At 46.4% G+C, this 13370-nt stretch overlaps 1 protein-coding gene across 3 annotated transcripts in view; it reads left to right on the forward strand.

Annotated features, from left to right (window-relative positions):
- Nucleotides 1-2050: 2050 nt before the first annotated feature.
- The window catches only part of SLC9A7 (solute carrier family 9 member A7), a 165957-nt gene continuing 154637 nt past the window's right edge, over nucleotides 2051-13370 (forward strand). For all 3 annotated transcript variants that reach the window (XM_060182488.1, XM_060182489.1, XM_060182490.1), the window contains exon 1: nucleotides 2051-2506. In XM_060182488.1, coding sequence (XP_060038471.1) covers nucleotides 2188-2506 — 319 coding nt within the window. In that variant the 5' untranslated portion in view covers nucleotides 2051-2187. The remainder of the gene's footprint in view (nucleotides 2507-13370) is intronic.

Raw genomic sequence — 13370 nt, forward strand, 5'->3', positions numbered from 1 at the left:
TAGCTTTCCTATCTAATGTAATGTTGATCTTATTATTATTGTATTATTATTTTAGTTAAGCATTGCTCTCCTCTTAAAAATGCCAATTCTGGGAGTCAGGTGGTAGTGCAGCGGGTTAAGCACAGGTCGTGCAAAGCGCAAGGACCAGGTGTAAGGATCTCTGTTCGAGCTCCCGGTTCAAGCCCCCGGCTTCCCACCTGCAGGGGAGTTGCTTCACAGGCGGTGAAGCAGGTCTTCACGTGTCTGTCTTTCTCTCCCCCTCTCTGTCTTCCCCTCCTCTCTCCATTTCTCTCTGTCCTATCCAACAATGATGACATCAACAACAATAAGAATTACAATAACAATAAAAACAAGGGCAACAAAAGGGAAATAAATAAATATTAAAAAATCTTTTTTAAAAAAGCCAATTCTTCAAACCCTCTCTGGGAATATATTCCCTATCCACACCTATGTTCATACCAGCACAATTTGTAATAGCTTAAACTTGGAAGCAACCCAGATGCCCAGTGAGTGGCTAAGAAAGTTGAAAGTTGTAGTAGATATATACAGTGGAATACTATGCAGCTATTAAAATGACGAACTCATCTCCTTTGCCACATCTTGGATGGAGCTTGGAGCTTGGAGGTATCATGTTAAATGAAGTAAGCCAAAAAGAGAAGGACAAATGTCGATGATCTCATTCACAAGTGGAACTTAAGAAAGAAAAAAGAACAGAAGGGGAAAAGACAAAGTGAAACTGGGACTGGGTGTGGTATATTGCAGCAAAGTAAAGACACTGGTGAAGGATAGGGATGGGGTGGGATGGAGTGTCATTGGGGTCCCAATGATCATGGTGGAACATGACCTAAGTTGGGGAAGAGAGTGCATTATAGACACCTCTCATGGGAAGATTAAAAGTTGTACCTATGTGTCAGCAATTGTTCTACAGGCCATACACTTCCCCAAGAAAATGTGTGTCCCTGTGTGTGAGGGGGTGGGGAAGGAATGCCTACTCCTCTGGGAGAGAAAACACAGACAAGTTGGTTCAGATTTCAGAGTGGTTTACCAAACATTGATGAGCACAGTACTAGGCCCTGGAAAGCCAGTGGTAGTAACTTGGCCTCTCATTTTCTTCCTTTTACCAGAAGAACAACATGGGTAGGAAGTTCAAGTTCTTGAGTATTTGTCCCAAGAGGCTTTATTCTCTAGAGTCCTCTTTACAATATTATTTCAGAGATGGGCCTGGTTCTGAAAATCACTTGAAGACTCCCTGAGTTCTCAGAAAGTTAACATAGAAGTGCCTCAAGAGTAATCTAACCCAGTTCCCTGCCTGACCACCTACTGCTTATCTACCTAGAATGGTAAGTGTTCTGTTCCTTCTGATTCAACCTTCTTCTCCAAGAGAGCTAATTACACTGCCCAGAATAAGAAGTCAGTCTTATTTCCCAAGTTGTAAAGGAGCTATTTTAACACCCTCTCCCCACCCTAACCTCATTTTGCCACACTAGCTAGAGCAGAAGTTTGAGTGAAACCTGGCAGATTCTGGGAACCCTCACAGAGTTGGCAGTCTGAGGGATGTGGAAAGGCGTAGGGGGCTGAAGTGGTTTCAAGGCTCCTAGCTTCCCCCAGAGCCCTCTTCTTTGCTGGGCCCAGGGCAGCTACAAATAGGCCTGAGCCCCAACACTTCCCGTGGCCCCAGAAACAGAGATCGCAGAAAGAGAGAGCCAATCCTAGCGGATGCTCCTGCCAGACACAGGGGCCCTCTGGCGTCCGTTCAGGAAGCTCAGCAGCGACTGCCCAGGGATGGGCGCGGGACCCCAGACTGTCTGGCCAGGTGTGCCGGGACCCAGACAGGAGCGCCAGTGGCAAAGAAAGAGCAATGAGGCCAGAGCCGTTGAGCTTTCGGGCGGACGACTCGGTCCGGCCCTCCGGCTTGGCTGGAGGCGCGGCAGTGGCTGCCAGCGGAACAGGTGCGCGAGCGTGGGGGGGGGGGGGGCGGTGCTTGGGGATCCTGCGCACTGCGCGCGCCCCTCCCCCCGCCCCGCGCGAGGCTCCCAGCGCAGCCCCCGCCCCGGTGCGCGCGCGGGAGGAGGAGGAGGAGGAGCTGTGGCGTTCACAACCACTCGGGCAGGTCGGCGCCGCTGGGAAGCAGCAGACGGTGCGGGCTATAGTAGGTCCCTGCGTAGAGGTGCGGGCAGCCCTGAGGCCATGGAGCCGGGTGACGCTGCACGCCTTGGCCCGGGGCGGGTGACCCGGGCGCTGCCACCGCGGATGTGGCTGCTGCTGCTACTGGTGGGTTGGGGGCTGTCTGCTGGGGCCTTGGCCTCATCTTCTGGGGCGGCGGCGGCGGACAGCAGCGCCATGGAGGAGCTGGCCACGGAGAAGGAGGCAGAGGAGAGCCACCGGCAGGACAGCGTGAGCCTGCTCACCTTCATCCTGCTGCTCACGCTCACCATCCTCACCATCTGGCTCTTCAAGCACCGCCGGGTGCGCTTCCTGCACGAGACCGGGCTGGCCATGATCTATGGTGAGCACTCCCTCCCCGGGGCCCATCGCAGCCCGACACCCCTCTGGCTACGCGCTCCCCCTCGGCCCTGGCCCAGCATGGTGCTTTCATTTCTTTTCCGTTTCCCTGCTGCGACGCTGCTGGTTCCCAAGGTCAACTGTCTGTATTTTAGGAGGTGGGGGAGTGGCGGTGGTGGTGGTGATCATCATCTAAAAGAATTCTACCTTAGCGCTACGTTTCTTCTTGGGAAAAGTGGAGAAATGAAAAACACAGAGGTGGCTCGATTCTGCCCACCCTGCTGTACCCCACTTCTGCCCAGCATCTCGCCCTCGGTCTTCCACCCCAGAGTAGCTCAACAGGATGTGCATATGTGTGCACCTGTGTGTGTGACTTCCCTGGGGACCTCGCCATCTCCCCCCTTTCCCCAGGAAGCACCATCCCAGTGAAGCCTTGGACTAGGGTTGAGGGGTTCTGGGCTTGGGTGTGGGCTGGACGGGCCTAGTGGATGCAACATTCATGGTTAGCCCGCGGGGTGGGGCGCCCACTTTTGAGATCGGGGTTGTAGGGGCTCTCATTAATCTTCAGATCTGAGCTTGAAGTGCTGCGAAGAAGTGCTCCCCCACAATGCGGGGCCTAGTGGGAGGTGGCACACTCTTCCCGCCCTTCTGTCCGGGTGGGAAGTTTTACTTGTTTTATCCAAGTGAAGATATATACATACACATACACACATACATATGTACATACGTATTCATATATATATTCACCCCTGATTGTATCCTGCATGCGACTTTGAAGACACGTTTCTGAGCATATGAAGAGGGAAAGTAATGACTGATTCTGGCTGGACTCAGCCTTCTTTTGTTGTGACAAAAGGTAGGTTGGTGGATGTCACCATCCTCTGGATTTGATGGCATCCGGGAACAATGGTCAGTACAAATATGTTACCTAGTCTCAATCCGAATCACCCTTCTTCCTTCACCTGTGACTCCAGCCTCCCCACTCCCCATAACTACAGCTGGAATCCAGTATTTCTATTAAAAAAATCAGTCAGGGGCTGGGGGCTGGGTTGTGGTACACCTGGTAGTATGCACATAATAGAGCAAGCAGGGACTTGGGGTCAAGCTTCCAGTCCCCAGCTGCAGGGGAGAAGCTTTACTAGTGGTGAAGCAGTGTTGTCAATGTCTCTCTCTCTCTCTCCTCTCTCTCTCTCTCTCCTCTCTCTCCTTTCTCTCCTCTCTCTCTCTCTCTCTTTCTCTCTCTCTTGTTCCCTACCCCCACATTCCCTCTCAACTTCTCTCATTCCTATCAAATAAATAAATAAAAATAAAATGGAAATTCAGTACAGCAGAGTTAAGGCCCAAGTTGGTGTCTTCCTATGAAAAAAATACATGAGCCCGCTTCATGACTTGCCAGTAGGGAACAATTACTCCTTCGCTTATAATGGACAGAGCTCTCCATTCAATTTCCATTCAGGGCTCACTGATAGAGGAATGGAAAGCAAGCACCTTAATTTTTAATGTGAAAATTACCCTGGGCCTTGCTTCCATGGTTCTTGCTTGGTCACTGACAAGTCCCGAGATTCAAGGCAACCCAGTCATATCAGGCCCCAATGTTCTCCTGGAACACTCCAGCTTTGAAAGAGGTAGTGGCCCAAATAGATCTTAAATTGAAACGGTCAGTGTCACACTGAGTTTGGTCATTGCGAATTATAGGTGTAGACACAAACTTTGGCCTCCATACCTGTCAGTCTGGAGCTCTGTGATTGGTTTCACTGGGTGGGGGAGGGGGGGAGGGGAGGGGGGAGGACAGATGACTGACAAATGACAGGGATTCCGGTAAACAAGAAGATTCCCTAAACAGAGACCAGAGACCGGGGACTTGAAATAAATCATCTGAGCCATAATGCAAATCAAGATTGCTTTTATATATAGCCATGAAAATCTTTTTGTTTTAGCCCCTAGCATCAGTTCGTTAAAGTCCAGTCCAAAAGACTTTCAGAAGGTAGATTCGATGTTCAAGTGTATGGACAATAAACAGATTTAGAAATATGTTTTCTGAGGAGTACTCTATGTTCTTAGAAGTTCAATCACCTTTTCTCTTAAGGCTTAAAAGCAGCAGTGGAATTTTCCTTCCCCGATAGGTACTTCTGAAATGCATCTTAACCTCTTAGTCACTGGGGCCCGTTTCATTTTGCATTACTGAAATCTGGTTGAACTGATGACACTTGTTCAGAAACAACTGAAACAAGTTGTTTCAACAAGTACCGCCTCATAGAATTCTGTGCAGTTTTTGTTCTTTGGGTTTTCATGTTGCTTTGAAATGTAGTAGGAAATTTAGTTTGTCGACGTGTGATGGCCTCGCTTATGCCAAATATTCACATTTTGCCTGTAACTGAGAAAAGATTGCTCTCTTCCAGAGATATTTTCTCTCCTGTTTCAAGACTCCCCCAATCTGAATCAAATGTCAGTTGATTCTCTAATTACTATGTCAACTGAAGAAGATTGCAGTAGGGATTCTGGACAAAAAAAATCTTTGCACATTTATGTGGATAGAGTGTAGGTTTCAGAGCTGCTCTTTCTTAATAGTAAGAAATCAGTTTTCACTTCTTAACAGGAACAGAGGAAGTGAGTAACTGTCCAGTTGCATCTGAGTAACACAGGATGAAAAGACCCAAGGAAACATGTGCCAAGTAGCTGCTGTGTGTGGGTGTCTGAGGCAAACAGTTTGATTTGTAGGTATCTGTGGAAGGGTTCCACAGAAGATTTCAAGGTTGTTAGAATTTTTGACAATTCAGAAAGTACATGCACATTTTAAAACATCTGATTTCCGTCTTTTTTTTTTTTTTGGTATTTCAGTGACATTTTAATCTGAGAGAAATGACTATCATATTTTCAATGAGTTGTGATGTGCTCAGTAATGTACAGCAATGTCTGTAATCATAATAGTGAAATGAACTGTGATATGTGTCTAGTTGTATCTGTGTTTATATTTGTTGGCATAGTCATCAGATGTCTCTAGGAGGACATGTAATAGAGTAGTAAGTAACATTGATTTCCTTGTAGGAGAGGAGCTAGGTGCCTGTGATGCGGGGTCAGGGACTAGAGACACACACTGACCCTTTTGTACTTTCTGATGTTTGAACTATGGACATGAAGTGCATGCATTCAGTAGGCTTTCTGATTCCATTGGCAAGTCTTCCCCAAATCATCCAATTTGACGCTTAATTCTCCGGAGGGACATCACAGTATGCCGTCAGGTTTTGTTCCCTTTCAATCATTTACCTGCACCCATGGAATTTGGAGTTGCCCTGGTTGCCTGAGTAAGAGACAAAATAGGGAAAGGGAAAGAGATACCCCTTCCCTTTAACCCCTCATCCCCACAGAAGAGCTGCTGTGTTATAAGAAGCAGTGCACACAGATCCTGTGCTTGCTTGCTTGCTTGAACGCAGATGAGCTCAGTTAGGATCAGAAGAGGCGCTGGGGATGCTTAGCATTATAATTAGGAAGATGCAGTTCTGAGTACTCCTCCCAGGCAGTGACAAAGCAGCCCCCGCCCCCGCCCCCGCCCAGACAATGCCATGGGGGTGGGGTGGGGGATACATGACAACAGTGGCAGTGGCAGCAACGGGCAAGGCGCTTGCCTGGTACTAGTCTAACCTGTTTCATCAGGGCAGGGAGTTCCCAGCTGCCCAACTCTGGACATCTTTAAGTGACACCCTATAGTGACTGGGCCCAACAGGGCTGTGTAGCAGAAACAACCAGTGTTTGAGGCAGGAAATGGTGTGTGTGTGTGTGTGTGTGAAGGGAGGTAAACACTGGCAGTTAACTGTGGTTGTCTGCCACATGTCCAGGAGTTCCACCCCCCCCCAGTGTTTTTGTGAAAAGGGATGTGGGTCCAAAAATATCTAGCTCTGCCCCACTAGCCTGTCATCTGCTACCTGCTCCCTACTCCCCCCTGAACCCCTCCTTCTCTGCCCCCTGCACATGCTGTGTTCCAATGCTATACCTGTCAGACCACCCCAGCCTTCTGTTTCTGTTTCTGTGGACTGTGGGCTCCTTGCTGCTTTGTTGGAGTTTTATCATGGGCTCCAGACAGAGGCCGAGGGTAGGGGTGGGTGGGTGAGAGTTCACAGGCAAAGCCTGAAAAGGGGAAATGTGATCCTCTGTAGCCTCAGGCAGTTCATGTTGGAGTCTGTGAGCACATGTTTGGGAACAGCCCTTCTGATTCTGGTCCTCTGGGAATCCTCCCTTTGTGAGAGGCCTCTCACTTTTGGCCCCAGGTTGGATTGGTTTCATTCCTGTAGTCTCATTTTGGTACCCTACTCCCTGGGTTCAAATGGTACTAACACCCTGGTACTAATGAAGCTGTAAGATTGGAGTTGTTGTCTGTTAACCTCCTACTTCCCTCTTTTTTTTTTTGACACCAGGATTATAGCTGGGGCTTGGTGCCTGCAGGATGAATCCATGACATCCGGTGGCCGTTTTTTTCTTTTTTTCTTCCTTTCTTTTATTTGATAAAGAGACAGAGAGAAATTGAGAGATTTAGAGGAGATAGAGTGGAGAAAGAGAGACACTTGCAGACCTGTTTCACCACTCGTGAAGTGTTGTCTGCTTTACAGATGGGGACCAGGGGCTTAAACTTGTGTCCTTGCACTTGGTAATGTACGTGCCACCACACAGCCCCCTATTTGGAGACCTTCTTTTCCCTTTTTCAAACATGAAGACCATGGGACTCACTTTGCAGGGTTATTTTTCACTTTTGTTGAGAGATGGTGACATTCAAACACAGTATAGGGCCCTCAAACACTTGGTATATGTATTCGTTTCCCCTTTCACTTGGGGATGTGGTTCTTTGACAAACTTGGCTATTTGAACCTCAGGAAAGGTCTGCTGTAAGTTACAGCATGCAGTAGGATGCTGTGTGTGGGAATGAGAATTGCCTTTTTTTTTTTGGGTGGTCTATTTGTTAATAACTAAAAAACAAACAAAAACTCATCCAAAAATGGGGAGAGGATATGAACAAAATATTCACTACAGAAGAGATCCAAAAGGCCAATAAACACATAAAAAAATGCTCCAAGTCATTGCTTGTCAGAGAAATGCAAATAAAGACAACAGTGAGATATCACTTCATTCCTGTGAGAATGTCATACATCAGAAAAGGTAACAGCAGCAAATTCTGGAGAGGTTGTGGGGACAAAGGAACCCCCCTGCATTGCTGGTGGGAATGCCAGTTGGTCCAACCTCTGTGGAGAGCAGTCTGGAGATCTCTCAGAAGGCTAGAAATGGACCTATCCTAGGACCCTGCAATTCCTCTCTTGGGGATATATCCTAAGGAACCCAGCACACCCATCCAAAAAGATTTGTGTATTCCTGTTTTCATAGCAGCACAATTTGTAATAGCCAAAACCTGGAAGCAACCCAGGTGTCCAACAACAGATGAGTGGCTGAGCAGGTTGTGATCTATATACACAATGGAATACTATTCAGCTATTAAAAATGGTGATTTCACCGTTTTCAGCCGATCTTACATGGGGCTTGAAGGAATCATGTTAAGTGAGGTAAGTCAGAAACAGAAGGATGAATATGGGATGATCTTACTCTAGACAGAAGTTGAAAAACAAGATCAGAAGGGAAGGCACAAAGCAGAACTTGGACTGGAGTTGGTATATTGCACCAAAGTAAAAGACTCTGGGGTGGGATGGGGGGAAGGTTCTGGTCCTGGAACATGATGGCAGAGGGGGGCCTAGTGGGGGTTGAATTGTTATGTGGAAATCTGGGAAATGTTACACATGTACAAACCATTGTATTTACTGTCAGCTGTAAAATGTTATCCCCCCAGAAATTTAAATAAATTAAAAAACAACCCTGGTTAAGTGCAGGTGGCGCACAGCACAAGGACCTGTGTAAGGATCCCGGTTCAAGCCCCAGGCTCTCCACCTGCACGGGAGTTGCTTCACAGGTGGTGAAGCAGGTCTGCAGGTGTCTGTCTTTCTCTCCACCTCTGTCTTCCCCTCCTCTCTCCATTTCTCTCTGTCCTATCCAAAAATGACGACATCAATAACAACAACAATAATAACTACAACAACAATAACAAGTACAACAAAAGGGAAAATAACTAAATTAAAAAAAAAACGCACAAAACTCAGACATGGCAGCACATTCCTACTGTGGAATCCTATGCAGCAGGTAAAAGACTGTCTGTAGTGTTGTGGGGTAGATAGGCACTGAACAGTATGTATAGTATTATTTCACTTAATCTTTAGAAAAAATATATTCATTTATATGCAATGTGTGCTTCTCTGGAAGGGTCTACAAGCTTATCAGTGATAGGGCTGGTCACTTGTCATGTGTGTGACCCAGATGTGAGCTCGGCCCAGAGCACACTGGAGAAAACTTTGGTGCTATAGTCTTCTCTCTCTTTCTCTCTCTCCCTCTCTCCCTCCCTCCCTCTCTCCCTCTCTCCCTCTCTCCCTCTCTCCTTCCCTCTCTCTCTCTCCCTCTCTCCCTCCCTCCCTCCCTCTCTCCCTCTCTCCTTCCCTCTCTCTCTCTCTCCTTCTCTCCTTCTCTCCTTCTCTCCCTCTCTCCCTCTCCCTCTCCCTCTCCCTCTTTCCCTCTCCTTCTCCCTCTCCCTCTCCCTCTCCCTCTCCCTCTCCCTCTCCCTCTCCCTCTCCCTCTCCCTCTCCCTCTCCCTCTCCCTCTCCCTCTCCCTCTCCCTGACTCTGCCTTCCCTGTCTGAAAAACAAATACCCTTAGTAGTGAGGATCCTTTGGAAGAAGGACCAGTTGTTGGGGGAGAGGAAGAAGAGTTGTTGCTTTTTCCATTTTAACTCTTCCAAAACTTTCTGTAACACCGACACATTCCTTTTGCAATTGGAGGACTGTTTTATTTTTCCCCACGTTGAATTAAACACTGCTTTAAAATAAGATAAACTTCACTTTTATGCATTAGACATGGGAAATGACAGGTACTTGGATAACATTTTTCTTGGATGTTAAGGCGTTCCTTTTAAGGGAATTGTTGGATATAACATTTTTATTAGTGATTTAATAATAATTGACAAGATTGTGGTTTATGAGGGGCACAATTCCATATAATTCCCACCACCAGAGTTCCATACCCCTTCCATTGGAAGGTTTGCTTTTCTTTATCCCTCTGGGAGTATGGACCAAAGATCTTTATGGGGTGCAGAGGGTCTGGCTTCTGTAATTGCTTCTCCGCTGGACATAGACATTGGCAGGTCGATCCCCAGCCTGTTTCTGTCTTTCCCTTCTGGGGTAGGGCTCTGGGGAATTGGGGTTCCAGGACACATTGGTGAGGTGGTCTGTCCAGGGAAGTCAGGTTGGCGTCATGGTAGCATCTGTAACTTGGTGGCTGAAAAGCACCAAGATATAAAGCAGAACAGATTGTTTAATAATCAGGAACCTAAAGGCAAAAGTATAGCACATGACATTTGGGGTCTTCATGATGGAAGGAGCTAGGAAGTCTAGTTTAGGTCTATTCCAAGGGGCCTATGGCTTTACTATTTTTTGACTGAGTCCAACAGCTAACATGCAGGTGGGCTAGGAGTATTGTCTGGGAAGATGTCAGAGTTGAGGAGGATATAAAATTAAAAAAATTATAAATGGGGCTGGCAAAATATAGCTCGTTTGAATAGTGCACCTGCTTTGCCACGCACATAATGCAGGTTGGATCCCAGTCCTATTGCACTGGAGGAAGCTTAAGTGTTGTGCTGTGTTCTCCCTCTCTCTCTCTCTCTCTCCTCCCTCCTTCCCTCCCTCCTACCCTCCCTCTCCCTCTCTCATTCTCTCTCTCTCCCCCCTCACCCCCTCTCTCCCTCTCTCCCTCCCACACTCCTTCTCCCTCTCTCCGTCCCACCCTCCCTCTCCCTCTCTCATTCTTTCTCTCCCCCCTCACCCCTCCCTCTCTCCCTCTCTCCCTCTCTCCCTCTCTCCCTCTCTCCCTCTCTCCCTCTCTCCCTCTCTCCCTCTCTCCCTTTCTCCTCCTTCTCCCTCTCCCTCTCTCATATCTGGAAAAGTCATCCCAGAGTTGTGAAACCCTGGTTGCAACATCAACAATAACATTTTAAGTGGCCTTTGGCCACTTCTGTTGGACAGAACCTTATCATAATACCACTTCTATCTGGAAGGGAGGCCTAGCAGTGTAGTGTAGCTGAAGAAAAAGAAACAAGTTTGGGCCAAAAGTTAACCAATTTCCAATGCAGTGATTGGTCATGCATAACCATGAAAAGAAAAATCATAGGGTTTGTGTATGCAGGTCTTTTGTTGTTTACTTGTTTGCTTCTTTTCAGAGCACTTCTCAATTTATGATGATGATGGGGGTGGGGGGGGGCGGGGGGATTGAACTTGGGACCTCAGAGCCTCAGGCATGAAAGTCATTTTGCACAACCATTACACTATCTCCTTAGCCCATGGGCAGTTTTTCTTCTTGTTGGAAAGCTGATTTTCTTACTTTTTAAAAAAATTATCTTTATTTATTTATTGGATAGAAACAGCCAGAAATTGAGGGGGAAGGGAGTGGTAGAGAGGGAGAGGGACAGAGAGACCTGCAGCCCTGCTTCAACACCTACAAAGCTTTCCCCCTGTAGGTGGGAACCAGCAGCTTCAACCTGGGTCTTTGCGCTCTATAACATGTGTGCTCAACCAGGTGCACCACCACCTGGCCCCTGATTTTCTTATTTTAAGTACTATAGTTTGAAGAGTGTGTTCATCTTGGGTTTACTATATTGTTTCATTAGGCATATCAGTACCATCTGGGAGCTTGTTAGAGCTAGCAGACCTTGCTCTGTCCAGACTGACATATTAGAATGTCTTGTAGTGGGGCCCAGAACTCTATTTTAGTGCTTTGTCAGCTTTTCTTTTATATACTGAAGTTTGGAACTTATAATTGCATTAACCAGATTGCTTGTAATTATTACTTTTTATTACTTATTTTAAATAGAGACAGAAATTGAGAGGGAAGGGGGAGATAGAGTGAAAGAGAGACATGCGGCACTGCTTCCCTTCTTTTTAGGTTTCCCCCCCCCCACTGCAGGGTGGGGTCTGTGGGCTTGAACCCAGATCCTTGCACATAGTGCCATGAGCGTCTAACCAGGTGTACCACCACTCGGCTCCTATTGCATGTAATTAAATCATTGCAGGAAATAGTGTTGGGCACCTGCTGTCATAGTCAGGCGCTGTCTTGAGAGCTTTGCATGCTTCCAATCACTCACCTTGTGCCATTTTGACAGATAGGGAAATTGAAAGTTAGATTTTACTACATCATTTGTTTAGGACCACATGCTTCATGTTGGTAAGTGGGGATATGCCGAAGGCTGACTTGAAGCTTCCCAGAGGATAAAGCAAAGTAAGTGACCTTTTTAATTGGTATATTTATTTTATTTTACCAGAGCACTGCTCAGCTCCTAAGCACTCATAAGCACTGCTTATGGTGATGTGGGGGATTGAACCTGGGACCTGGGAGCCTCAGGCATGAGAGCCTGTTTGTATAACCCATTATGCTGTTTCTCCCAACCCTGACCTTTCATTGTTAACTGGGACTTTGGCACCAAATTCCAGCAGACTACTGCAAGGAATGGGGCTGACTAATTAGAAAGACTCAATATTTCTAGGGTGGGTTGACCAGGAGTCTTTGAACTCAATTGGGGCCAAAATGTCTGCTGCATTTCACCGCCAAAGCTAACTGCTACCGTTCTCTGTTGATACGTGTTAAGGACTATGATATATTGTTTGGGTTCTCTCACAATTTACATATTGAAATTCTAACCCCCTCAATGCAATGATACTGGGAAATATGAAGTTTAGGTCCCCATAAATGGGACTAATGTCTTCATAAAAGAGAGCCCAGAGGATGAGCTTTCCACCTGTGAGGCTACAGAGAAGCAGTAGCTTATACCCAGAGGACTCTCACTTATACCCAGAGGAGGAAACAGTCATGCTCTTCCCCTGACCATTTTGTTTTTAATACTTCATTCTTTATTGCCACCGGTGTTATCACTGAAGCTCATTGGCTGCAGAACAAATCCACTGCTCCTGGTTGCCATTTTTCCTTTTTAATCTTTCTTTTTTATTCTACAGGACAGGGAGAAATTGAGAAGGGAGGGAGAGACAGAGAAAGACATCTGCCAACTTACTTCACTGCTTGTGAAACTTGCCCCCTACAAGTGGGGGTGGGACCCTCACGCATGGTAATGTGTACACTTACCGAGTGTGCCACCACCTGGCCCTACTACCCTGATCTTGTACTTTACTAGGATACATTACAAAGTAGACTCCATGCAGTCAGGACTGTCTTTTGTTTGCTGATATCTTGCCAAGCATCACTCTGGTACACGTGCTGCTGGGGATTGAATGCAGGACCTCATGCTTGAGTGTCCAATGCTTTATCCACTATGCCACCTCCCAGACCACACACTTTTTCATAGCAGCACAACTTACTTATTTATTTATTTGTTGATTAATTTATTGGGGGATTAATGTTTTATAGTTGACAGTAAATACAGTAGTTTGTACATGCATAACATTTCTCATTTTTCCACACAACAGTACAACCCCCACTAGGTCCTCTGCCATCTTGTTCAAGGACCTGAACTCTCCCCCCTCACCCACTCCAGTCTTTTACTTTGGTGTAATACACCAACTCCAGTCCAAGTTCTAATTAGTATTTTTCTCTTCTGATCTTGTTTTTCAACTTCTGCCTGTGAATTAGATCATCCTATATTCACCCTTCTGTTTCTGACTTATTTCACTTAACATGATTACTTTTTTTTTAAGTTCATAAAAATAGTTTATTTTAAAAATTATTTTTCCATATGTATTTAAATATCTTTATTTATTATTGAATAGAGACAGAGAGAAATCAAGAGT

The sequence above is a fragment of the Erinaceus europaeus genome, chromosome X (genome assembly GCF_950295315.1).
Source record: "Erinaceus europaeus chromosome X, mEriEur2.1, whole genome shotgun sequence".
NCBI lineage: Eukaryota > Metazoa > Chordata > Mammalia > Eulipotyphla > Erinaceidae > Erinaceus > Erinaceus europaeus.